Source organism: Gigantopelta aegis, chromosome 11 (assembly GCF_016097555.1).
Source record: "Gigantopelta aegis isolate Gae_Host chromosome 11, Gae_host_genome, whole genome shotgun sequence".
Taxonomy (NCBI): domain Eukaryota; kingdom Metazoa; phylum Mollusca; class Gastropoda; order Neomphalida; family Peltospiridae; genus Gigantopelta; species Gigantopelta aegis.
In genome coordinates this window covers 11,363,973-11,390,903 of record NC_054709.1, presented here as the reverse complement: position 1 = coordinate 11,390,903, position 26,931 = coordinate 11,363,973, and the positions used below count along the sequence as shown (strand labels likewise).

The 26,931-nt window shown below is 40.0% G+C and overlaps 1 protein-coding gene across 1 annotated transcript in view; it reads left to right on the top strand.

Moving 5' to 3' along the window:
• Window positions 1-26,931, top strand: part of LOC121385546 (unconventional myosin-Ib-like) — a 94,338-nt gene that overhangs the window by 51,100 nt on the left and 16,307 nt on the right. The window contains exons 8-20 of the mRNA XM_041516258.1: window positions 560-573; window positions 1,523-1,607; window positions 2,459-2,562; window positions 4,327-4,474; window positions 5,158-5,276; window positions 8,044-8,184; window positions 11,570-11,632; window positions 12,492-12,686; window positions 13,606-13,720; window positions 14,607-14,662; window positions 15,438-15,503; window positions 16,201-16,268; window positions 22,895-23,111. Coding sequence (XP_041372192.1) covers window positions 560-573; window positions 1,523-1,607; window positions 2,459-2,562; window positions 4,327-4,474; window positions 5,158-5,276; window positions 8,044-8,184; window positions 11,570-11,632; window positions 12,492-12,686; window positions 13,606-13,720; window positions 14,607-14,662; window positions 15,438-15,503; window positions 16,201-16,268; window positions 22,895-23,111 — 1,391 coding nt within the window. The remainder of the gene's footprint in view (window positions 1-559; window positions 574-1,522; window positions 1,608-2,458; window positions 2,563-4,326; window positions 4,475-5,157; window positions 5,277-8,043; window positions 8,185-11,569; window positions 11,633-12,491; window positions 12,687-13,605; window positions 13,721-14,606; window positions 14,663-15,437; window positions 15,504-16,200; window positions 16,269-22,894; window positions 23,112-26,931) is intronic.

Below are 26,931 nucleotides of genomic sequence, written 5' to 3'. Positions count from 1 at the left end.
TCCAGATATTGTTCCTATGGGCCTGTGTCAGTCGCATGATAGCTTTATTAGCACCGAATAGCTGCTGATTAAACAATGTGCTGTGGTGTCATTAAACACCTTTTGTACCTTTAAAGGGACATTCCTGAGTTTGCTGCAATTTTTAAGATGTTATCGACCAGAAGAGACTATTTAACGATTGTAATTACATATCAAATATATTTTTCTGCATAAAATATTAGTGGCTCTATATTAAACATGTTTCTGATCGTTATAATATTTGTACTAGGTTAGATTTCATTTTATTTCCTAAAATAAAAAAAATTGTACGTACGAAATTATTTGAAGACAAAATCCAGTTTGGGCTTCTTACAAATATTAAGATGACCAGAAACACATTGAATATACAAACACTGATATTCTAAACAAGAAAATATATTTAATATGTAAATTTAGCCGTAGAAATATTTTATTAGTCGGAAACTCAATGCAGCAAACTCAGGAATGTCCCTTTAAGTGTTTTGTTTGATGTTAACATTCACTTTTTGTCTTTTCTTTTTCATGTCATCACAATTCACAGATCTTCTCGAAAAGGTGAACTTTTTTTCTTTTTCTTTTATTTATTTTAATAATGAAGGTACTTCCGTTATGTTTGCCCACCGCCATTCACGTCTGCATGCTTTCTCATTTCAGGCTGAAATTTCATTTCAGCGGGAGCCTCGCGGAATTTCCCATTCTTACCTTCACAGGATAAAGCAGATATCCAACGTCATTAACTCGTTATTCTCTATATATTTGGTGCTATATACCAGTATGCCTGTAGCATTAGGGATTACTTTGTATTTGGGTGCAGTTTGAGGAGGGAGGGTACACACTATTCTAGACTTCAAAATGGATCCCCGTCGGTGGGCTGTTTCTCGTTCCAGCCAGTGCACCACTACTGGTATATCAAAGGCCGTGGTATGTGCTACCCTGTGTGGGATGGTGCATATAAAAGATCCCTTGCTGCTAATCGAAAAGAGTAGCCCATGAAGTGGCGACAGCGGGTTTCCTCTCTCAATCACTGTGTGTTCTTAACCATATGTCTGATGCCTTATAATCTGTAAATAAAATGTGTTGAGTGCATTGTTAAATAAAACATTTCTTTCTTTCTTTCCTTTCTTTCAAAATGGAACAAATTTGCATGATTCTGACAATCCAAGGGGGTTCTTTCGAACCACCCGTACCCCGTATTCTTTTGGCATGGTTAGGTCATTCATACACAGAGCTAGCTGTGGAACTTGCCATATTCACCAACTGTGAATTTCAAAATAAGTTGCCGAATTTTTTGTTTTCATTTGGCATAATAATTCAAATAATGTAATAATTGATATTGTATTAGATTTTTTTTTAGAATTTCTGCAATTTTTTCATAATTGATGACATTTTCTACTCGTCGAGAACTAGCCCTGCATACATTATGATTTGTAGAGCTTATGAAGAATGGTTTTAAAGGGTAAAATGTAGGACCTGTGTGTGTAACTAGGATGATTTGTTTTTCTAGTCTCGTGTGGCATCTCGCAATCCTGGTGAACGAAGTTTCCACATATTCTACCAGCTTCTCAGTGGCGCAGATAAATCTTTGCTTGGTGAGTAGTTATATTGTCTGTCAGGGTCAGATAACTCTTTGCTTGGTGAGTAGCCATATTGTCTGTTAGGGGCAGATAACTCTACTTGGGGAGTAGCCATATTTTCTGTTAGGGGCAGATAACTTTACTTGGTGAGTAGCCATATTGTCTGTCAAAAGTTGGGTGCACCTCAAACTTTGACCCAGCCAGAAATTATTTGGTTTAGTGCTACCGTGTAACTCCTGCACACGCTACCATACATTATGGGCCTGCAAGGCTAGGGATTTTGGAAGATATCTTGGAGCTATGAAATCACTACAGCACATACTGTAGCTTATGGTGGCTTTACGATTTCGTAGCGCTTGCTAATGTAGCTACAAAAATATGGGCCCAGGGTCTTAGCACTACTGTCATCATAAATAACATCGATCACCATCCCATTCCACGATGCTATATAGCTTACTATCATAAATTATGGTGAACATTTACAATTGGTACGAGGCAGTCTGCTTTATTTCAGGGTTCGTATGGAGTCTGGAAAACCTAGAAAAGTATGGAATTTTGAAAATCCATTTTCCAGACCTGGAAAAAGTATGGAAAAATATGTTTGGAAATTCGTCTTTAGGACTCAGTAGAAAATTTCGGTTGTGTGAAACCGGCGGAATCTGACGACATTTTCCGATCTCAGCACTAACGTACACTTGGGAAATCGAGACTAACAATTGCCAACATTTACCGAAGATTTGTATTACGCGCTTCCGAAATATACGCGAGATTGCGCCATGCTTAGAAAAAGTATGACAAAAAGTCTGGAATTTTGGAGTTTTCCAAGTTGTACGAACCCTGTTTATTTTGTTCCGTTTCTGTTTCAGAATCTCTGATGCTGACTCCTGATCCTGAAAAGTACACCTTCCTCAGAAACGGATGCACAGAGGTTTCCTCCATAGATGACAAGGGCAACTTTGAGAAAATCAGAGTAAGAGACCTGACATCTTGTTGACATGGGACAGGGGAGGTTACTTATCTAGTTAACACAAGTTGTCTCCTCTTGCATAGTTTCATTTCAACAGAGCATTATTTATAACTAGATTTAACCTGTGCTTCGTACTGAAAAGTCCATGACTGGTACCTCAAAGGCCATGGTATGTACTATCCTGTCTATGAGATGGTGCAAAAGGTGTTGAGTGTGTCGTTAAATAAAACATTTCCTTCGTACTGAAAAGAGGATTGGACGTAGCCCAGTGGTAAAGCACTCGCTTGATGTGTGGATGGTCTAGGATCGATCCGCGTCAGTGGGACAATTGGGCAATTTCTTGTTCCAGCCAGTGCACAACGACTGGTATATCAAAGGCTGTGGTATGTGCAATCCTGTCTGTGGGATGGTGCATATAAAAGATCCCTTGCTACCAATGAAAAAATGTAGCGGGTTTCCTCTCTAAGACTATATGTCTGAATTACCAAATGTTTGACATGCAATAGCCGATGATTAATAAATCATTGTGCTCTAGTGGTGCAGGCATCGAAATAAGTCGAGAATGGTCGTTCAGGTTACCGGGAGGTTACCACAAAAGTTTTAACGTAACGGTAGTTTCGTTTCCGAATATAAACCAGGCAATGCATTCTGACTTCCGCGTTTCATTTTCTTGTAAGGAATTGCATCGATGTTCGTGTGCACTTGTGCAACTGCAAGCAATTTTAGTCATTCCGCGTTTAAGCAGTGTCCACTAGATAAATTTACTTCCGCGTTTCATTTTCTCGTACGAAATTGTACCGATGTTCGTGTGCACTTGTGCAATTGCAAAGCAATTTCGGTAATCTGCGTTTAAGCAGCGCTCACTAGATAAATTTACTTCCAGATTTCATTAGTTGTACCGATAACATGAATTCAATTCTAACTTTCATATAGTTGTGGTGACCTATAGGTTACCAGGCTATATTTTGTGGTAACCTGTAAATGGGTTACCAGACACAATGCTTATTTTGATGTCTGGTGGTGTTATTATACACAACAAACTTTTTAACTTTCTTGTTGAAGTGGGACAAGAGAGATCATTTATGTAGTTAACACAAGTTGTCTCCTTGCATAGTTTCAGCAGAGCATTATTACTGGTATTCCCCTACCAACGGCCATGTCATCAAACATAAGGCTGGTAGGTACTGGGTTCGCAGCCCGGTACCAGCTCCCACCCAGAGCGAGTTTTAACGACTCAATGGGTAGGCATAAGACCACTACACCAACTTCTCTCTCACAAACCACTATCAACTAACAACTCAGCCCAATTTACATCTAATCATGGGGCAGACAAGATGAACTGTTTCATTCTTTGTGTTGTTCCACGCAGTATACATCGCTATTGAATCGGTAATCTCATAAAATAAAATTATATTTTAGGCAATAATATTAATACAGGAGTGTCAGAAGCAATTAAAATTTGATACAGCCATTAAAGCAATGTATATGATGAGATCTATACTATGCGAGCAATATAGGAAGAGAAACAAAACGTTCTTTCTGTACTTCTTCCGACGCCCCTGGGCCCCGTTCCACGAAGCGATCTTAGCCCTAAGATCACCTTAAGTGCATACGGTAACCATGCACTTAAGGTGATCTTAGGGCCAAGATCGCTTTGTGGAACGGGGCCCTGGTGTTCACAGAATGGTTTGCAGGAATTTACTTTTGCTGTGGTTTAATAAACAAAACAAACTTTTTAACTTTTCTTCTTCTTCTTCTTCTTCGCAGTCTGGTATGCAGGTGATTGGTTTTTCGGAGACTGAGGTGGAGTCCGTCTTCCAGCTGGTGGCCAGTATTCTCAAACTCGGCAACCTCCAGTTGGTTGCCAAGAGCAACGAGGACGGCACTGACGGCTGTGACATCGAGGACCACAGCGGTGAGATTTTGACATCTGTGATTAGTGTTACTCCCTTTTCCACATATATGCAAATTTTGCAAGCAGCTGTTGGTATATGCAGTGCTTATTTACAAAGAACATAATGCACACATGTACATTTTTGTGACTTGTGTTTGTGTGCGAATGATGTTAAATTTATACACGCTTACTTTTGTTTTTTATTTTATAGTGGGCAGAACGTAGCCCAGTGGTACAGCGCCCACTCGATGCGCGGTCGGTCTGGGATCAATCCTTGTTGGTGGGCCCATTGGGCTATTTCTTGTTTCAGCCAGTGCACCACGACTGGTATATCAAAGGCCATGGTATGTGCTATCCTGTCTGTGGGATGGTGCATATAAAAGATCCCTGTTTACTAATGAAAAATTGTAGCATGTTTCCTCTCTTAGACCATATGTGAAAATTACCAAATGTTTGTTATCCAATAGCCAATGATTAATAAATCAGTGTGCTCTAGTGGTGTCGTCAAACAAAAACAGAAAATTGGGCTTTCTTCTTCTTCTTTCTCTTCTTCTTCTTCTTTTTCTTCTTCTTCTTCAATTTCAGAGCGAGGTCTTTCTCAATGTGTACAGTGTTTACCTCATGTGCGATGGGTTGCATGATCGATCGCTTTCAGTGGACTCTGAATTTTGTCTTTGTACTTTACGGTAGTTGCGTATTTTCAGAGCTGTATGCTGTGGGAGAGCTGCTGAGTTGCGATATGGAGGATCTTGAAAAGTCCTTGACCAAGAGAACCGTGGAGGTGAAGACCGAGACCGTCACCACCGACCTCAGCTCGGGGGAGGTCAGTATGTTTATTACTACCCACATGGTTGAAAACATCTAGGTTCATATCAAAGTGTTACATCCCTCTAGAAAGTCAAGTGGGGCATAACAATTTCGATGTCATACGATGACAGCACCAATTGACACACAACAACATTACAGGAACGTCGACCAAACGAGCTGAGTGATATAAATTAAAATCGATTATGGTTAATAAATAGGATATTAAACTCACTACCATTTCATATCCTGTTTATGTCCCACTGGAAATAATGTTTAATGTCGGTCGCTAAAGATCGTAACAATTGAACATTATTTCCCTTGGGACATAAACGTGAAACAAAATGGAAGTTTGTTTAATATCCTACGAATTTGTAGTTGTTTATCATAAATAAATGGACATAAAAAAAAATATAAATGTTGCAAAGTTAACTCTGGGTCCACAGGAAATTTTGCTAAATTATCTATCCAAACTTCAAAAACTGCAGAAACCCAGTTATTTTTCTAACAGAATACCACTTGTTTCATGAAACTATTTCACAAAATTAAAATAAAATTTGCCAGTTGTTTTTGAAATTCGCAATTGCCAAACTTGGCAAGTACCAGAGCAAGCCTTGTATTGCACATTGAATATGAAACCATATAGTGATTTCCCTAGAAATTTGGCAAGGCATGGTAGACCAAACATTTTGGGGGCATTTTCACCGTTTTCAGGGCACTTTTATTGCATTAAAAATAGACAGAAATTAATTGTAATAAACATTAATGTAATTTATGTTTGCTGTAATAAATGAATGGCAAAAGATATAAAAGGCATATGTTATTAATTAATAATACCTTTTTTGGTGTTTTATAAAGGCAATTTTAGAATTAATTTCTGAAAAAGGCTTCTTTAATCTCAGGGCAGCATGGTGCTGATTAAGGCAAGATGGCACTAGACTATTGAGGCATGGTGCCCCACCAGCTAATGCAAGCTAGGGAAAACAATACCATATGATTATAATATATGATAAAATATTCAATTTTTAAGTAATAATATACCTTTATATATCAATTTGTCTAAATGCTGTATTAACTTCTTTTTTTTTTTTTTTTTGTTTAATTTTTTTAAATAGGCGTACTAAATCGGGATGCTCTCTGCAGAGCGAAATTTCTAAATAGTCGGATGTTTTTTTTGGCTGGTCCGCCGAATCAACGACAGTATTAAGGTGAATAGCACTCGAACCTAATTTTATGTTTTTTTTGGTCTAAAAAAATTCATTTTAAATGAAACGGTATTTTTCGTATTGAGAGCCATGGGTAAAACAAAGTAACAATATCTGCACTTTCAGGGTGACCCCCCCATATTTACACCCCTTCTATCCTGGACCCAGTTAACTGGCGAAGTCGGAGATTGTGCCCAAGAGAAACATGCTTGAATCTTAGTTGAATATTATACACGTTATTATGAAATACCCAGTCCAATGGGTGACTTCTGTAACTGGCAACTGCCCAATATGTCACTTGAAAACAGCACTTGTAGTTTTTTTGTAGAATATTCAATAACAGTGGCATGGACGTCCCTAGCAGGGGGTGAGGCACAACTGTCCCTCCCTCCCAGTCCCCGTTACCCCTATAAAGTCCCTTCCAGAAATAGACTTTCACTTTTACATATCCTCTGTGTGGAGATTTATTTGTGATTTGAATTAGGTACGTAGTTGATAATTCATAATGACATATTTTTTGTCGTAAATCAACCTTGCAATAACACTTTTACAGTTGGATGTCATAAATGGCGCAAGATTTTTTGGGTTGTTTATTTTTTGCTATGTTAGTTGTTTTCTTTTTGAATAAGGGTAGGATTAGCCCAGTGGTTCAACTGCTAAGTGTAGTATAAAACATCAATGCATGTTTAGTGGGGTTATTGGGCTATTTCTTGGGGGAGCCATGCACCACTAAATTGGTATTTCATACGCCATGGTATCAGCTGTCCTTGTTTGGGATGGGGCATATTTAAGATCCCTTGTTTTAAAAATAAACTTCACAACAAAAGAAATTGCTGACACTAATATCAAACTTACCAAATGTTTTACATCACTAGCCATTTGATTTAAATCTATGTTATCTAGTGGTCTCATTAAACAAAATCAAAGGGAAATGAGAACTTTTTGCAGTATACGTTTTGTAAATCACTTCGAACAAATTTTTGCAGATGGACTACACAAATATAAAACACTGGCCATGTTTTTTTTACCTTATATTTAATATAAGCACGAAAATTAGTTAAAATGAAAACACTAGACAGTTTGTATTTGCTAATCAGTGCTCAATGTGACTGAAATGTTTTGTGTTTTTACAGGCCTTGTAGTTATGGTAGCCCCACACCCATGGGAGTTTTGATATCTAGTGTTTGAAGCTTCCAGGTAACTACTATAACTGTCTGGCGGTCTAGTCTGTCTGTGTGACTGGTACATGCTGCATTTACATATTTTGGAAATATGAATATAAAAGATCCCATGCTGCTATCGAAAATCTAAGTCCATTTGGCGACCTCTATCTCCTCTTTAGGTGACATATCTGATGGTCCATAACCATATGTCCGACACCATATAACCTTAAAAGTAAATGTAGTGAATTTTTAATCAAAACTAGTTCATTTTTAAAAATTCTGATCCCATGGTTAGTTGATCATTATTCAAAATTCTAGTTAGTCCTGTTTTTTCTTCAGATCAATTTTTGTGATAGTCCATTTCCCAAATTAATAAATCATTGGCTTTGATTTGGTTTCATATATACAAAGTTTTTAGTTGTTTTTTTTCATCATCGTTTACATTGTGTTTCAGAACAACAGCTTTGAGCAGTTCATCATCAACTACTGCAACGAGAAGCTGCAGCAGATCTTCATCGAGCTGACGCTCAAAGAGGAACAGGAGGAGTACATCAAGGAGGTACGTGACGCGCAGACACCGGGAATAATACAGAGAACAACTACATTTCTTTTCAACATCTCCTGCCATCAGTACTAGTGCATATTCCCCTAAGAATATGGTCATACATATTTGACCCATTCATTTATCTTAGTTAAAGATCCTCCACCCCAATGTGAGCTATATGTTCAATGTATTCTGAATAAATGCGCAATATTTTGGTGGAGTGCTAAACATCTTAAAGAAACTTTGCTGGATTTATATTAAACAAAATGTATATGTTATGGAATCCATTTCGATTCAATCCATGAATTTGTTTTGCAATTTTTACGTGATACTTACTTTTAGCATAATTTTATTACTTAGCTTTCATGATATTTGTTTTTCTTTGCAGAGTGCTTTACACTGTGTTTAATTTAACTGTGAAATATTTGTGATATAGATGTTGATCATAACTTTATTGTTTGCTTACACCATAGTTTGACACCCCATAGCTATGTATTTTTTGTGCTCATGGGTGTCGTTAAACATTCATTCAGTTCATTAGCATAAGGATATAGTCACTTGGTATATTACTAATGTCATGACATATCTACCTTTTCTCTGTAATGAAAATAGCAAACAGTTAAAGATACATTTGTGCAATTTCCGTTTATAAACAAGAAGCCGCCATTCTTTTGGAAAATGGCAACCAAGACTGTTGACCAGCACACATGAGAATTAATAATTTGGAAAGAACACTTTAATAAAGTGATTACAATCAAAATAAATGTACAATAATAACGTAACAACATTTAAAAATGTGTTACAGACATTAAAGTCTCATATAAATCAAGTAAAAAGGATAGATTGCTCAGATTACAATGAAGCAAAAACCAGGACGTCTAAACCATAAGAGCGAAGGAAAAAGAAGGAAGTTACAGTCACATGACCGGGACAGGAAGGGGTGTGTAGTAGAAGAATTTTAGGCCATTTCATTGGCTGTTGGGATGTTCGAACCAGACTACTATCCTTAGGGGAATATGCACTAGTTTGAGGACAGGTGATGTATCTATAAAGGAGAAAACACTCGGTTTTCTCCAGTCTGTCCCATCCTCCTACAAAACATTTTAAAAATAATAATTTCAGTTTGGTTTGACGTAAGAAATGTTTTTTTTTAAATAATACAAAAATACTATTTTTGTGTCCAATTTAGAAAACAGTCAGCTCAGAAATAAATAACTTGGAGTAAATTCCATAGCATGAAAAAAGGCGGTCCCTGTGGGATGGACTATAGTCAATGATGCAGGATATCAGCTTTATCCTGTGAAGGTCAGAATGGAAGTGGAATTTCTTATTCAGCTTGAACAGGATAAAGCTGATATCCTACGTCATTTAACTAGTTGTTATTTTTACCGTGCAGACCACACACAAAAATAACATTGAAAAGTTACTATTTCTGTTATTTTAGCTACATTGTACGATGACCTAAAGGATATTGCCTTTATCCTGTGAAGGTAAGAATGGGAAATTTTGCAAGGCTCCATTTCCCATTCGGCCTGAACAGGATAAAGTTGATATCCTACGTCGTTAACTAGTTATTATTTTTATCCTGCAGTCCATAAAAATTAAGGTGAAAAGCTTATTTCTGTTATTTTAGCTACATTGTCCAATGAGCTAGCACTCCAGTGTCTACCATGATTTGTTAAATTTTAATTTTGTCCTAAGTATTTAATCTACTAAAGTTATTTTTCTGTAGCCAGGGCTGGGTTAATTACAGTGTCTTCCATCACTTGGAGACCCCATCGCTGGTTTAGTATATTATTTGTTAGGGGAGTGGTGCTGGGTTCCGGCTGGCGTGACGGTTGGGCGGATGGGGGTGGTGGTTCGGGGTGGGTGGGGGGAGGGGGGATGCCACCAAAAATTAGGGGTTAGACGCTTAGGCGTAGGCGTTTTGGATTTAGGGAGAGATAGGATTGTCTGGGGCCTTCCCCCGTCCCTCGCTCTCCCTGATCCCCCCCCCCCCCCCTCGGCCACGCTGAAGCTACAAATGGACCCGGTACCTCCCCATAAAGGTAAATTACTGTTAGTATTATATTTTAATATCAACCTCCGGTGATGACCTTCAATCAACAACTTCCAACTTCGTTTTAGATAGGGCTTAGAGTTTGTTGTATTATTTTAATTTAGAACGCCCATTTAAAATGGTGACAAATTTATTAGTCTAGGAAAATTTTGGATATAATAATAGTTTTTAAATAAATGTTTGGACTACACCTTCAAATTTAATTTATATTTTTTTTTTTAAATATAGTTAAATTTGTCCCCCTATATATATTTTTAATTTTTGAGTAAAATTCAAAATTATCCCGTTAAATTTTCTGTCCCGGAGTAGACCTCTGGCTATCCAATACTCGACCCCGGGACAGACATGCTTGAAACCTTCGTGGTATAGAAGCATGTGAATAAATAAATGAATGAATGAATGAATGAAGCACTCCAGTAAGCGATTTTGTAATGTAGCTATGCACGTGACATCATATGCGTGACAGTAGCGAGACGTAGCCCAGTGGTACAGAGCTCGCTCGATGTGTGGTCAGTGTGGGATCGATCCCCATGATGGGCCCAATGGGCTATTTCTCATTCCAGCCGGTGCACCACGACTGGTATATCAAAGGTCGTGGTATGTATTACCCTATGCTATCCTGTCTGTGGGATGGTGCATATAAAAGATCCCTTGCTGCTAATTGAAAAGGTAGCCCATGAAGTGGTGACAGCGGATTTCCTCTCTCAATATCTGTGTGGTCCTTAACCATATGTCTGACGTCATATAACCGTAAATACAATGTGTTGAGTGCGTCGTAAAATAAAACATTTCTTTCTTTCTTTCATATGCGTAACATCAAAATTAATAATTTGCTAGTATTTTTAATTTAGAAATCAGTGTGTTAATTCTCACCTTCATTGACAGAAATAAGGCTAGGAATTTCAGTGTGGTGCTTAAAAAGTGCTCATATTTCGGGGGTGATACTTTAGTGTTTTTTAAAAGTACTAGAATTTCTGCTTGGTGTTTGAAAAGTGATTGAATTTGAAGATGGTGCTTGAAGAGTGAGTTTCAGAGTGGTGTTTAAATTTCAAGGTGATTTCATAAAAAAAATCTTAAATTTCAGGGTGGTGTTTGAATTTTAGGGAGTGCTTGTAAAAGTGTTTGAAGTGTAGCATGGTGTCTGAATTTTAGGGAGTGCTTGTAAAAGTGTTTGAAGTGTAGCATGGTGTTTGAATTTTAGGGAGTGCTTGTAAAAGTGTAGCATGGTGTTTGAATTTCAGGTTGATGTTTGATGTTTTTGCTCTGGGGTTTTTCAATAATTAATTTATCCGTTTTATTTTCTTTCTTTTTTTAAAAAAATTCAGTTTTTATTTTATTCAGGGAATTGAATGGATTCAAGTGGAATACTTCAACAATGCAGTGATCTGTGATTTAATAGAAAAGGTAAGTCATTTTTTTTAAAAAGGGAGTGGGGACATAGCCCAGTGGTAAAGTGCTTGCTTGATATGTGGGCTATCTAGGATCAAACCCCATCAGTGGGCCCATTGGGCTGTTTCTTGTTACAGTTAGTGCATCACGACTGGTTGGTCAAAGGCCAGGGTATGCACTATCCTGTCTGTGGGATGTGCATACAAAAAGATCCCTTGCTCAGGGCTTGTAGATTATGGTAGCCCCACTCCCATGGCTAGTGATGTTCAATGTTGGGCTAGTAAATAACTACTATTGCCATGCCAGACAAGCTCTTCTAGATTATGGTAGCCCCACTCCCATGGCTAGTAATATTCAATGTTGGGCTAGTAAATAACTACTATTGCCATGCCAGACAAGCTCTTCTAGATTATGGTAGCCCCACTCCCATGGCTAGTGATATTCAGTGTTGGGCTAGCAAATAACTACTAATACCATGCCTGACAGCTAGTGAAAAAACAAGAGTCACATGTTTCAGTTAAGTCTATTTTGTAAATATGAATATCCAGACCCCACCTAACCCCCAATATTAGTGTTTTTAATTTCTATCTGATTATAACTATTATTTAGTAAAAATATATTAAATTAATGGAAAGTAGGGCTAGTGTTTTTTTAATCATGGCTAGTAAAGTTTAAAAATCACTGATCACATTGACTAGTGGATTTAAAAAAAATCTAGAAGCCCTGCCTTAATGCTAATGGAAAAATGTAGCATGTTTCCTCTCGAAGCTAATCAGCTACCAAAATAATTATGATATTTGAAAAGTGATTTTTCCAGCTTTAAAGATGTGAATTTGACCATTCAAAATGTTTTGACCCAATAATATTATTTCAGAACAACACAGGAATTCTTGCTCTACTGGACGAAGAGTGCCTGCGTCCCGGCGACGTGTCGGACTCGACGTTTCTCAAGAAACTCGACTCAAAGTGTCACGACCACCCGCACTACGAGAGTCGCAACTGCAAGAAGAACCAGTCAGACAAAACCCTCCCCTACGACGCCTTCCGCCTCAAACACTACGCCGGAAACGTAAGTACCGTAGTTTTCACTCTATAAGCTGCTACGCGGGAAGCGTAAGTACCGTAGTTTTCACTCTATAAGCTGCTACGCGGGAAGCGTAAGTACCGTAGATTTCACTCTATAAGCTGCTACGCGGGAAGCGTAAGTACCGTAGATTTCACTCTATAAGCTGCTACGCGGGAAGCGTAAGTACCGTAGTTTTCACTCTATAAGCTGCTACGCCGGAAGCGTAAGTACCGTAGTTTTCACTGTATAAGCTGCTACGCCGGAAGCGTAAGTACCGTAGTATAAACTGCTACTTTTTTCTCTTTTTTTTAAATAAGAGGTGCAGTTTATATACCAGTGTGTGTAATACGCCAGAAGTTTTAACTAGTGCTGGCCTACTAAAGATTGCATGATTAATCATTTTGATCGTGCACATTGCTGGTGCATAGATAGAGATTATTATACGAGCTTGTGTTTCCTACTAATTTTACTTCCAGGCAGTGCACCACGACTGGCATATCAAAGGCTGTTGTATGTACTACCCTGTCTCTGGGATGGTGCATATAAAAGATCCCTTGCTGCTAATCGAAAAGAGTAGCCCATGAAGTGGCGATAGCGGGATTCCTCTCTCAATATCTATGTGGTCCTTAACCATATGTCTGATGCCATATAACCGTAAATAAAATGTGTTGAGTGTGTCATTTAATAAAACATTTCCTTCCTACTGATTTTATGAAACGAGTGTCACAATTTTTGTATTGCCTGAGCGAGAGCGATTGTAATATAGGGTATTTTAAATGTTTAAAAATTTCGTTAATGCCCCAGAAACCATTAGGTAAAGTCAGAGTTGTAGGCCCTGATATCATTGCTTACATTTTGTGTGCATCATACATACATACATACATATATAGACGTAATGGGGTATTAATAATTTGATCTGCAGGTGCTCTACAAAGTGGACGGATTCATCGACAAGAACAACGATCTGCTGTTCCGCGGCCTGTCTAAGGCGATGTACAACTGTGAGCACCCACTGCTGAAGACACTGTTTCCGGAAGGTAATTAGGCCTTGCTGAGTTTTTCCAGGACACTTTTCTCAATTTATCTGGAAAAATCATCTGCACACTGTTTCCTGAAGCAAGGCTAGCTAGTTATTTTCCAACAAAACCAATTAATTATTACATGATTTTTTTTTCATCAAATGAACATAAAATTTGCCAATTGTTCCTAAAATTGGCGAATTTGGCGAGTGGCAGGGATAGCACTATGAAGGCAAGCAGTACTAGCTGGGTTTTCCACACAAACAACTTTTCCCAATTTGTCTGGAAAAGACATTCCCGATTTTCAATCATCTTTACAGTGTTTTCCGAAAGGCAAGTAGTATTAGCTGGGGTTTGCCAGGAAACTTTTCTGAATTTATCTGGAAATTTTTTTCCTGATTTTTAATCATCTGTACACTGTTCCCTAAAGGGAAGTAGTACTCACTGGGCTTTTCCACAAAGGAAACTTTTCCCGGTTTATCTGGAAAAAAATTTCCCAGATTTTTAATCTTCTGTACAGTTTCCTGAAGGGAAGTAGTACTTGCTGGGCTTTCCACACAGAAAACTTTTCCCAATTTATCTGGAAACAAAAATTCCCAGATTTTTTTTTATGGTTATTTTTTATCCCACTGCTCCTTTCCTTTCTCTCCTTTGAATTCCATCTCATTTCTTCCCGATCTGGCAAATCCTCCTATTTTTCAACTTCTTTCACTTTCCACCTCCATATCCTAGTCCTTGTCTCTCCGACTGCAATTTTTAATCATCTGTAAAGTGGTTCTGAATTTTCTGCTCTTTGTTCAAAATGTTCCTCATTCTTCGTCCAAAATGTACAATATGGTTTCGACTGAGACTTTGCATACAAAATCATTCTTTCATTCATTTATTCATTTATTTTTGTTTACAGGGAATCCACGTCAGAAATCTCTCAAGCGACCTGCCACAGCTGGCTCACAGTTCAAGGTATTCAATAAACGAAATAAAAAACCCCAACATGTTTATGCATAAGTTGGACAGAGCACACAGTAACATTTGTGATATCAAACAGTGATATACGACATATGTCGGATATAGATTTACAGACGTGATGGCTACTGTATGGTGATGGTCACGATGACATAGATGTCAAGGTGAAACCGTCCATTGAAATTAACACATAGTGACATTAGTGGTATCACCCAGTAGTATCCCACATATGTCGGATATACATTTAAAGATGTGACGGCTGCTCCAGGGTGATGACCTAGATGTCAAAGACAAGTAATCCACTGAAATGAACATGTAGTGACATTAATGGTATCACCCGGTAATATCCCACATATGTCGGATATACATTTAAATATGTAATAGCTTCTCCATGGTGATTACCTAGATGTCAAAGACAAATAATCCACTGAAATGAATATGTAGTGACATTAATGGTATCACTCGGTAATATCCCACATATGTCGGATATACATTTAAAGATGTGATAGCTTCTCCATGGTGATTACCTAGATGTCAAAGACAAATAATCCACTGAAATTAATACTGTGACATATAAGTTAACTGCATTCTCTATAAATAGGATTAGCTGGAGAATTAGGGTAGTCAAAAATGCTTCCTGTTATTTATATCCATTGTGATTAAAACACTGTGTAGCCGTTTTTAGCCACATTATGCTACTATTGTTGTGTATGCGATTTGATTTGGTGGTATGCACGCTTAATTATCCTTGCTTGCTTTCTTTTGTTTTCAGGTTTCAGTGACAGAGCTCATGAAAAATCTTCTGTCGAAAAATCCCAACTACATTCGGTGTATTAAGGTAAAAAATTGTGGCAGCACAAAATAAAATTCATTCATTCAGTCGTTTGTTCGTTCGTTCGTTCGTTCGTTCGTTCGTTCGTTCGTTCGTTCGTTCATTTATTTATTTTACATTTGTTTGGTTGTTTGTCCATTGGTAATTAATTTGTTTGTGACATGAATTTGGAAAAAATATTTTTAATGGATACTATTATTAAACATACATTAATTTTCCTAATTCAGATGTTTTCTACCTTGGATTTTGGATTTCTGAATTAATTAAATGACCATTTTTATTATATAACATTGAGTGAAATATCTTAAAATATCAGTGAAATAAAAGTGTTATCAGTCACTCGGTGACCATAACACATTTTAGAGTGAACATTTCACTAGTTCACTCTAAAATGTGTTATCGTCACTGTATAAAGTGTTATCTTCACTGTAAGAAAGCTGGAACTATTTTGCTGCTGGCATTTTAAAAATAAAGGTAAATTGCCAAAAGTTATATAATAAATAGAAAATTTCATGTTTTTTGTCAAATATGATTTATATCTCATCTCGTGAAGTTTGCAATCATATCACAGTCGTCGCACAAGCGCAACTCATGAGATATGATTGCAAACTTCACTCGATGAGATATAAATCATATTTGACAAAATACATGCAATATCCTCTGTTTATTTTTTTTAATGTATTTATATCTATTCTGTTTACAGCCCAATGATGACAAGAAGCCAGATGTGTTGGATGTTAAAATTGTCACTCACCAGGTCAGATACTTGGGGTGAGTGTGATTTATTATGTAATATGTTATATAACAAGTACTTGATATTTGTATAATTTAGGGCCTTCACATGGCTGTAGCTAGGATTTTTTGTTTGGGGGGGGGGGGGGTGCAACTGAGTAGCCAATAATCTAAAAATCCTCAAACGGTTAAGAAGATTAATTTTTATATATACTAGTAATATAATTTTTTCCAGATTTTTTGCCCTTGCCCCCCCCCACCACCCCACCCCCCTCCTAACTACAGCCCAGATTCACGAGTCAAAAGTGTTGGACTTGAGTACTCGAGGATCAAACTCGACCTGGACCCAAGTACCCAACATTTACCAGCGCTGAATATGGCTGCCAAATCATGCCATTGTTTTGCATTCCACGCATTCAATGGTAGGTAGGATCCCAGTCGAGGCATGGGATTTTTAATCCAGATACCGACTCCAAACCCTGAGTGAGTGCTCCGCAAGGCTCAGTGGGTTAGGTGTAAACCACTTGCACCGACCAGTGATCCATAACTGGTTCAACAAAGGCCATGGTTTGTGCTATCCTGCCTGTGGGAAGCGCAAATAAAAGATCCCTTGCTGCTAATCGGAAGAGTAGCCCATATAGTGGCGACAGCGGGTTTCCTCTCAAAATCTGTGTGGTCCTTAACCATATGTTTGACACCATATAACCGTAAATAAAATGTGTTGAGTGCGTCGTTAAATAAAACATTTCTTTCTTTCTTTTCCACGCATTCAACTTTTGTTTTTCCTTTGTGTCTCACAGTCCTGTAGGGTGTATACTACCAAATCAAATCCCACAGACGACAATAGTAACATATGTGGCTAAAACTCCTACCTGCAACGTATCAACCGACATAAACGCCACGAATATAAATACTACCACCCCTCACACTTAAAGTCAATCAGAAAAAATTGGGGGTCAAGCTGCTCGTTTCTGAGATAACGGGTAGCGTCTATGACTACCCTAGTTCCGCACAAAATTCGAGTACTTTTTTTTACAGGTACTCCATACATGTTTCAAGCACAAGGCTACTTGACACATTGGTACTAGATGAAATAAAATTGCATATTTTTTTTACACAGATGAAACTATTATTTTTTACAACCAACACACTCACATTTATAACCAACCACAGGACTTGTGGTGTTCACTTCTCTATCAAAAGTTCGCTGCACCTTGAACTTTGACCCAGCCGGAAGTTATTTGGTTTAGTACAACCTGTAACCGGCGGCAAGGAGTCTTGCTAGTCTTGGCCTGTGCCCGAGCACTCGTGAAGACCCAAGTATAATTAATATATTTTAATTATTTTATGTAACATGGTGTAAATATTTTTATTACATACCCATTAAATCTTACTATATAAATACAGTCCTGAATACAAAAAGGAAATACACTTTTCCGTATTCAACTCAATTGTCAGAACTACTATTTATAGCGCATGGTTACCGGGAATGCCCTTCGAGTTATGTAAACAAAGTTGGTGCTTGGTTTATTTAAAATGCTATTTTGTGAAAAATTTGAACTGAAAACAGACAAAAACGGTGACAAATATTTACAATTTAATGAGCGCGATACCAAAACTAGAGATGGGAACACTACTAACCAATGAGCTTTTAATCCACGATAGTTAAGGTCGACGACAGTCACTTTTTGGACCCTTGTTTTGGCTTCGTACACAGTTCTTATTCTTATTCAATAAATAAAACATCTCCAACCGTAATTTTGTGATAGGATATATTTGACAAAAGGTACTTTTTATTTCTTTCATCTTTTAAAACTTCAAATTAATATTTTGTCCAGAATTATGAGAAAAAAAATAAAAATAATACCAACCTGTAAACAGTGTTGTCTGCTTGTTATAGGAATTTGACAGGGGTCAAGGTTAGTAGACTAGTTTTTATTTTAATGTGGCGCAGCATTGTAATAATACAGCTAATTTTGAATTTAGTTGACGTCAGTATTCCAATGATGTCACTTTGCATCTCGTTACAATAACCATGAACTGGGTACATGACTTTTCCTTTTTGGAAAAATTCCAATGTAAAATTGCTATTGAATTTTTTTTTTTTAACATTACTAATGCACCTGGATGTGTTTGAACAAAATCTTGTGATTAAAAAATTGTACCTTTTACGAAATATGGATTTCTAGTGAAATTACGGTAAGATATGCTATATTTATTGTGTACAAAGCCAAAAAAGGGTTCGAAAAGTGTCTGTCGTTGACTTTAGCAACAATGCTGTTGCATGCACCGTCTCCTCACGTAGAAAACTTGGATGAACTGTCAACCAGATTATTCAGTGGAGCGATGATTTATGGAGGCACATTTAATATAAACTTAAACTTTTCAGCAACGAATAATTCCATGAACATCAATAAAAGAAAGCACACCGATGACGACACAGACATTCAGTGAACAATTCTTGACATTTTTCTTCGTTGATAAAACTAGCACGCTGAAGGTTTTCTGATGTATTACGAGCAAATTAAATATTATATTGTTCATGAATTTTAGCTATTACATTGTCTTTAAAAGGCATTTCAAACAATATCATTAAAATTATAGGTAACTTTTCACTCGTTCTTTCTTATTTCTGTTTATTGTTTAAATAGAACTATGTTCCTGTGTAATAATTGGTGGTTTATCGGTCCGCGTAGTAACACAGCTGACCTAGTTGTGTAAATTTAGAAATCCCAATCATTAGCTAGTAGTGTTACAATTTTGGAAGTATTATTTGGAGAAAAAAATTCCAATTTAGGGTATGTAATAAATCCCGCAGGCAGAGGGGTTTCCGGCAGGAAATATACTCGTGGAATACAGAAATCAGAAAACCACATATACATGTATGTAGTTTTGTCTATGTATAATTCATGTATTTTAATATCTTACCGGTATATTACAGGTAGTAAACATTGGTTTAATTAATATGGTTTAATATTTGATGTGAGTTAACCGTAATATTACATGCATAGGGAATAAGTATTTGTATAATTGATGTATTTTAATGTCTTAAATAAAGGGGACTAAATATTTGTATGCCTTAATTCATGTGTTTTAATATCTTATGTAAACAGGCAGCAAATATTTCTGAAATTAATGTGTTAGGGAGTAAATATATCTGTACAAAAATAAAAAATGTTGATATTTCAATTGTTTCTCAACAAATTTCTCTGAACACTTAAAATATGGAGGTTCTTATCTTTATTTTTGTCTTTCTCGGTTATTTTCCTTGGTAATAAACAGTGGGCACATTCCAGAAGGTTGGAATTCAGGGGTTTTAGTCTGTTTATTTAAAGGTCAAAGTAAGTCGAAATCCAACATAGACTCTTATCGAGGTATCGCACTTCTATCTGTAATCTTTAAAGTTTTTGAAAGAGTGCTGGAAACGTTAATGCCAGAACTGAACTCTTCAGAAAGTTTTCCTAATATTCACCAATGTGGTTTTCAGAAAGGCCTTTCTAGCATTGACACTTCGTTCATTCTACAAGAAACTATCAATCACTATAGAGAAAGAGGTGATGGAGTAATTGTTACATTTCTAGATAGTGCTAAAGCCTTTGATACTGTCTGGCACTCTGGTCTCTTGTGGAAACTTTCTGAAACTGGTATATCCCCCAAAGTCTGGCTTACTTTAGAAGCAATCTATTCAAACTGTAAACTACAGGTCTTAGTAAACAATAATTTCTCTTCACACTTTCCTTTGAAAAGAGGATTGAGTCAAGGAAGCATACTATCCCCCAAATTGTATGTATTGTTTATTAATGAATTGCTGAATAATTTAACCCAATCCAACAAAGGTGCAATGATCCTGGATACTAGAGTTTCTTGCCCAACTCAAGCAGATGACATCTCTATTATTTCTCCTACTCCAAGTGACATGCAAAATATGATTTCAATATGTGAGCGATATAGCGCTAAATGGCGTTTTACATTCTCTGCTTATAAAACACAAGTTGTTGACTTCTGTAAGGATCCAGATACGAAACTTATTCTGTATGGAAAGGAACTGCCATGTTCAACAACCATAAAACATGTTGGCATTAAATTACAAAGGTCTTTAAATAATTGGGACAGAACACTCGAGACTTGCAAAACTATAAAATCCACCGCCATGTCTCTAGTTCAGGCTGGTTGTCACTGCTGTGGAATTAATTCTGTAACTAGCGTCAAACTAGTTCATTCGCTGTGCCTATCAAAAGCCTTGTACGGTAGTGAATTATGGAATAATTTAAATACAAATGAACTATTGGCGTTAGAAAGAGCATATAGATTTGTAATAAAGATTATCCAGGGTCTTCCTAAAAGAACACGAACCGATTTTTGTCTTGGACTTCTTGGCAGTATATCCCTTGAAGGACATATAGATAGAAACAAATTATACTATTTAGGACATCTTTTGCGATACCCCGTGTGGACTCTGGCTTACAAAATAGCAGTCACTCGACTACTAAGTTTTAAAAATCAGTGTGTTCGTTCAAATATTGGCTTTGCAGCGGATATATACACAATTCTTCGTAAATATAATCTACTGCATCACCTCAACGAATTTTTTCTAACATCAGTATTCCCTAGTAAGCATATTTGGAATATAATTGTAAGAAAACATGTTTTAGAATTTGAGGAAACTAGCTGGCAGTTACGAATTTCTTTAAACCCCGATACAACACACTTACTAAAAATTCATGCCAATCTCGAAGTGCATAGAGCTTGGTCAGTTGCACGGTCAAATCCATCACTAAAGGAGCAAGCAAATCACTTGATAAATATATGTGCTACATGGAGGCCAAACTCAGTACACGGTATTTGTACGTTATGTACTAGTAACTATTCTGATCTTTTTGCACACGTCATGACTAGTTGTTCATACTTAACAACAACCAGAGATACATTCTGGACAACGCTTCTTAATATCTGTCCTATTGACCTCAGTGTAGAATTACATAACTGCCCCGATGATATTTTTATTACAAAACTCCTGTCCTGTAAACCTCCAATAAATATTGATGATGAATCATCTATGTTATATAGTGAAACTGTCATACACTTCATTTATAAAATAAAGCAAATATATTACGTTAACAATATGAAGACCAATATACTGTAGACAGTCATGACTGTCTGTTCTTGTGCAAATGTGCAGATCTTTATAGTTGTGTGTGTGTGTGTGACAGAGAGAGAGAGAGAGAGAGAGAGAGAGAGAGAGAGAGAGAGAGAGAGAGAGAGAGAGAGAGAGAGAGAGAGAATGGCAGGGTGGCGAGTGAATTTATATGAGCGTGATTCTGATCAACCAATAACCTTTTTCATGTAATTCTCTCACCATGCGTTTATTCCCATGCCACTGTATATATTACCTATTATTTATTTTGTATCAAGTACTATGTACTATCCATTAATCATTGTGCATTGCCTTTTATGTATTATGTATGTATGATAATCTGTACTGTTCGAACTCTCTACAAGAGGAATAAAGAATATATATATATACATGTATGTAGTTTTGTCTATGTATAATTCATGTATTTTAATATCTTACCGGTATATTACAGGTAATAAACATTGGTTTAATTAATATGGTTTAATATTTGATGTGAGTTAACCTTAATATTACATGCATAGGGAATAAGTATTTGTATAATTGATGTATTTTAATGTCTTAAATAAAGGGGACTAAATATTTGTATGCCTTAATTCATGTGTTTTAATATCTTATGTAAACAGGCAGCAAATATTTCTGAAATTAATGTGTTAGGGAGTAAATATCTGTACAAAAAAAAAAAAAATTGATATTTCAATTGTTTCTCAACAAATTTCATGGAGAACATGTGGGTATGTTGGGCAGGCTACAAATTTTTTCATTAAATATAGTATAAAAACATATAAATCTTGTTTCCTGACAGATTACTGGAAAACGCGTGGGTGCGTCGGAGAGACTACACATTCTTGCATTAAATATAGTATAAAACGTATAAAAAAAAAAAAATTCATAGTTTAACATGATTTATATTTAATTTGAAATCAGAATGCACATCCTTGTTCATGCACAGAGGCATTTTAGTTCCAAATGCAGTTTTGTGTAATGGAAAGAAAAGCCCGGCAAAAATTGACGTAAAACGTAAAAAAAGTAAAAAATCTTGACACACAAGGGTCAAAATTGACACATGCTATGACGAGAGACCAGAAATTTATTTTGTTTGGCCTTGTGCATTCTTACAATAAATGTAGTTTAAAACATATAACTCTTGTGTTTTTTAATGGTAGTTTAAAATGTATTTATAAATCTTGTTCTTCGACAGACTCCTAGAGAACATTTAGGTACATCAGGGAGACTACACATTTTTGCATTAAATATAGTATATAAATATTGTTGTTTTTTAAAAATAGTTTAAAATGATGTATAAATCTTGTTTCACGACAGACTCCTGGAAAACGTGTGGGTGCGTCGGGGAGACTACACATTCTTGCATTAAATATAGTATATAAATATTGTTTGTTTTTTAAAATAGTTTAAAACAATGCTTAAATCTTGTTTCTCGACAGACTCCTGGAGAACGTGTGGGTATGTTGGGCAGGCTACACATTTTTGCATTAAATATAGTATAAAACTTATAAATCTTGTTTCTCAACAGACTCCTGGAGAACGTGTGGGTTCGTCGAGCAGGCTACGCTTTCCGCCAGCCCTATGAGGTGTTCCTGGCGCGCTACAAGATGCTGACTCCGATGACGTGGCCAGTGTGGCGGGACGAGGCACGACAGGGCGTCCAGCTCATCCTGCAGATGCAGAGCGTACCGCCCAGCGAGTACGCATTTGGAAACACCAAGATCTTCATCAAGAATCCAAAACTGGTGGGTACACACTGAGGAGGCTGGGTTTAAACTGGTGGGCACGCACTGAGGAGGCTGGGTTTAGACTGGTGGGCGCGCACTGAGGAGGCTGCGTTTAGACTGGTGGGCGCGCACTGAGGAGGCTGGGTTTAGACTGGTGGGCGCGCACTGAGGAGGCTGCGTTTAGACTGGTGGGCGCGCACTGAGGAGGCTGCGTTTAGACTGGTGGGCGCGCACTGAGGAGGCTGCGTTTAGACTGGTGGGCGCGCACTGAGGAGGCTGGGTTTAGACTGGTGGGCGCGCACTGAGGAGGCTGCGTTTAGACTGGAGGGCGCGCACTGAGGAGGCTGCGTTTAGACTGGTGGGCGCGCACTGAGGAGGCTGCGTTTAGACTGGTGGGCGCGCACTGAGGAGGCTGCGTTTAGACTGGTGGGCGCGCACTGAGGAGGCTGCGTTTAGACTGGTGGGCGCGCACTGAGGAGGCTGCGTTTAGACTGGTGGGCGCGCACTGAGGAGGCTGCGTTTAGACTGGTGGGCGCGCACTGAGGAGGCTGCGTTTAGACTGGTGGGCGCGCACTGAGGAGGCTGCGTTTAGACTGGTGGGCGCGCACTGAGGAGGCTGGGTTTAGACTGGTGGGCGCGCACTGAGGAGGCTGGGTTTAGACTGGTGGGCGCGCACTGAGGAGGCTGGGTTTAGACTGGTGGGCGCGCACTGAGGAGGCTGGGTTTAGACTGGTGGGCGCGCACTGAGGAGGCTGCGTTTAGACTGGTGGGCGCGCACTGAGGAGGCTGCGTTTAGACTGGTGGGCGCGCACTGAGGAGGCTGGGTTTAGACTGGTGGGCGCGCACTGAGGAGGCTGGGTTTAGACTGGTGGGCGCGCACTGAGGAGGCTGCGTTTAGACTGGTGGGCGCGCACTGAGGAGGCTGGGTTTAGACTGGTGGGCGCGCACTGAGGAGGCTGCGTTTAGACTGGTGGGCGCGCACTGAGGAGGCTGCGTTTAGACTGGTGGGCGCGCACTGAGGAGGCTGCGTTTAGACTGGAGGGCGCGCACTGAGGAGGCTGCGTTTAGACTGGTGGGCGCGCACTGAGGAGGCTGGGTTTAGACTGGTGGGCGCGCACTGAGGAGGCTGCGTTTAGACTGGTGGGCGCGCACTGAGGAGGCTGCGTTTAGACTGGTGGGCGCGCACTGAGGAGGCTGCGTTTAGACTGGTGGGCGCGCACTGAGGAGGCTGGGTTTAGACTGGTGGGCGCGCACTGAGGAGGCTGGGTTTAGACTGGTGGGCGCGCACTGAGGAGGCTGGGTTTAGACTGGTGGGCGCGCACTGAGGAGGCTGGGTTTAGACTGGTGGGCGCGCACTGAGGAGGCTGCGTTTAGACTGGTGGGCGCGCACTGAGGAGGCTGCGTTTAGACTGGTGGGCGCGCACTGAGGAGGCTGGGTTTAGACTGGTGGGCGCGCACTGAGGAGGCTGGGTTTAGACTGGTGGGCGCGCACTGAGGAGGCTGCGTTTAGACTGGTGGGCGCGCACTGAGGAGGCTGGGTTTAGACTGGTGGGCGCGCACTGAGGAGGCTGCGTTTAGACTGGTGGGCGCGCACTGAGGAGGCTGCGTTTAGACTGGTGGGCGCGCACTGAGGAGGCTGCGTTTAGACTGGAGGGCGCGCACTGAGGAGGCTGCGTTTAGACTGGTGGGCGCGCACTGAGGAGGCTGGGTTTAGACTGGTGGGCGCGCACTGAGGAGGCTGGGTTTAGACTGGTGGGCGCGCACTGAGGAGGCTGGGTTTAGACTGGTGGGCGCGCACTGAGGAGGCTGCGTTTAGACTGGTGGGCGCGCACTGAGGAGGCTGCGTTTAGACTGGTGGGCGCGCACTGAGGAGGCTGCGTTTAGACTGGTGGGCGCGCACTGAGGAGGCTGCGTTTAGACTGGTGGGCGCGCACTGAGGAGGCTGCGTTTAGACTGGAGGGCGCGCACTGAGGAGGCTGCGTTTAGACTGGTGGGCGCGCACTGAGGAGGCTGGGTTTAGACTGGTGGGCGCGCACTGAGGAGGCTGAGTTTAGACTGGTGGGCGCGCACTGAGGAGGCTGCGTTTAGACTGGTGGGCGCGCACTGAGGAGGCTGGGTTTAGACTGGTGGGCGCGCACTGAGGAGGCTGCGTTTAGACTGGTGGGCGCGCACTGAGGAGGCTGCGTTTAGACTGGTGGGCGCGCACTGAGGAGGCTGCGTTTAGACTGGTGGGCGCGCACTGAGGAGGCTGGGTTTAGACTGGTGGGCGCGCACTGAGGAGGCTGGGTTTAGACTGGTGGGCGCGCACTGAGGAGGCTGGGTTTAGACTGGTGGGCGCGCACTGAGGAGGCTGGGTTTAGACTGGTGGGCGCGCACTGAGGAGGCTGCGTTTAGACTGGTGGGCGCGCACTGAGGAGGCTGCGTTTAGACTGGTGGGCGCGCACTGAGGAGGCTGGGTTTAGACTGGTGGGCACGCACTGAGGAGGCTGCGTTTAGACTGGTGGGCACGCACTGAGGAGGCTGCGTTTAGACTGGTGGGCACGCACTGAGGAGGCTGGGTTTAGACTGGTGGGCACGCACTGAGGAGGCTGGGTTTAGACTGGTGGGCACGCACTGAGGAGGCTGGGTTTAGACTGGTGGGCACGCACTGAGGAGGCTGGGTTTAGACTGGTGGGCACGCACTGAGGAGGCTGGGTTTAGACTGGAGGGCACGCACTGAGGAGGCTGGGTTTAGACTGGTGGGCACGCACTGAGGAGGCTGGGTTTAGACTGGTGGGCACGCACTGAGGAGGCTGCGTTTAGACTGGTGGGCACGCACTGAGGAGGCTGCGTTTAGACTGGTGGGCACGCACTGAGGAGGCTGGGTTTAGACTGGTGGGCACGCACTGAGGAGGCTGGGTTTAGACTGGTGGGCACGCACTGAGGAGGCTGGGTTTAGACTGGTGGGCACGCACTGAGGAGGCTGCGTTTAAACTGGTGGGCACGCACTGAGGAGGCTGCGTTTAAACTGGTGGGTACGCACTGAGGAGGCTGGGTTTAGACTGGTGAGTACGCACTGAGGAGGCTGGGTTTAGACTGGTGGGTACGCACTAAGGAGGCTGGGTTTAGACTGGTGGGTACGCACTGAGGAGGCTGGGTTTAGACTGGTAGGTACACACTGAGGAGGCTGGGTTTAAACTGGTGGGTAAGAACATGGGGGCCCGAGCGGTAAAGTGGGACGTGGTAAAGCGAAACATGGCCAAGTGGTGAAGCAGTCGGTCTGGGATCGATTCCCATCAGGGTTGCCTCTCTAAGACCATACATCAACATGACCAAATGTTTGAAATCCATTAGCTGAGTAGGCTGTGCTAAATATCATATGAAAGAATCTCAGGACGGGACGTAGTTCATTGGTAAAGTACACACCTGATGTGAGGTCTGTCTAGAATCGGTGGGCTTATTGGATTAATTCTGACGGACGGGAGTCGATCCTAGACCGACAGCTCATCAGACTTGTGTCTTAAAGGCATATTGTCACAGACCACTGACCTATTTAATGGTCTAACAACGTATTACCAGAACAAAAATAATTTGATTCGTCCCTAAATGTACTTTATTCAACCATCTTCATAACCACCATACTCCATTTATTAATGATATTTTGTTAAAAAAATAATTGAATTATGACAATGGTCCATAATTCAAAAACTAAAATTGTCGAGAGGGTTGACATGGATTTCACTACATCATGGTTCATTTAAGGTGATGCGATAGCTAGATTTAGTTTCCAACAATTAATGTAATTTTTATTTATTATCCATTTAAAAAAAAATAAGGTCCTTAAATCCGTGACAGTATG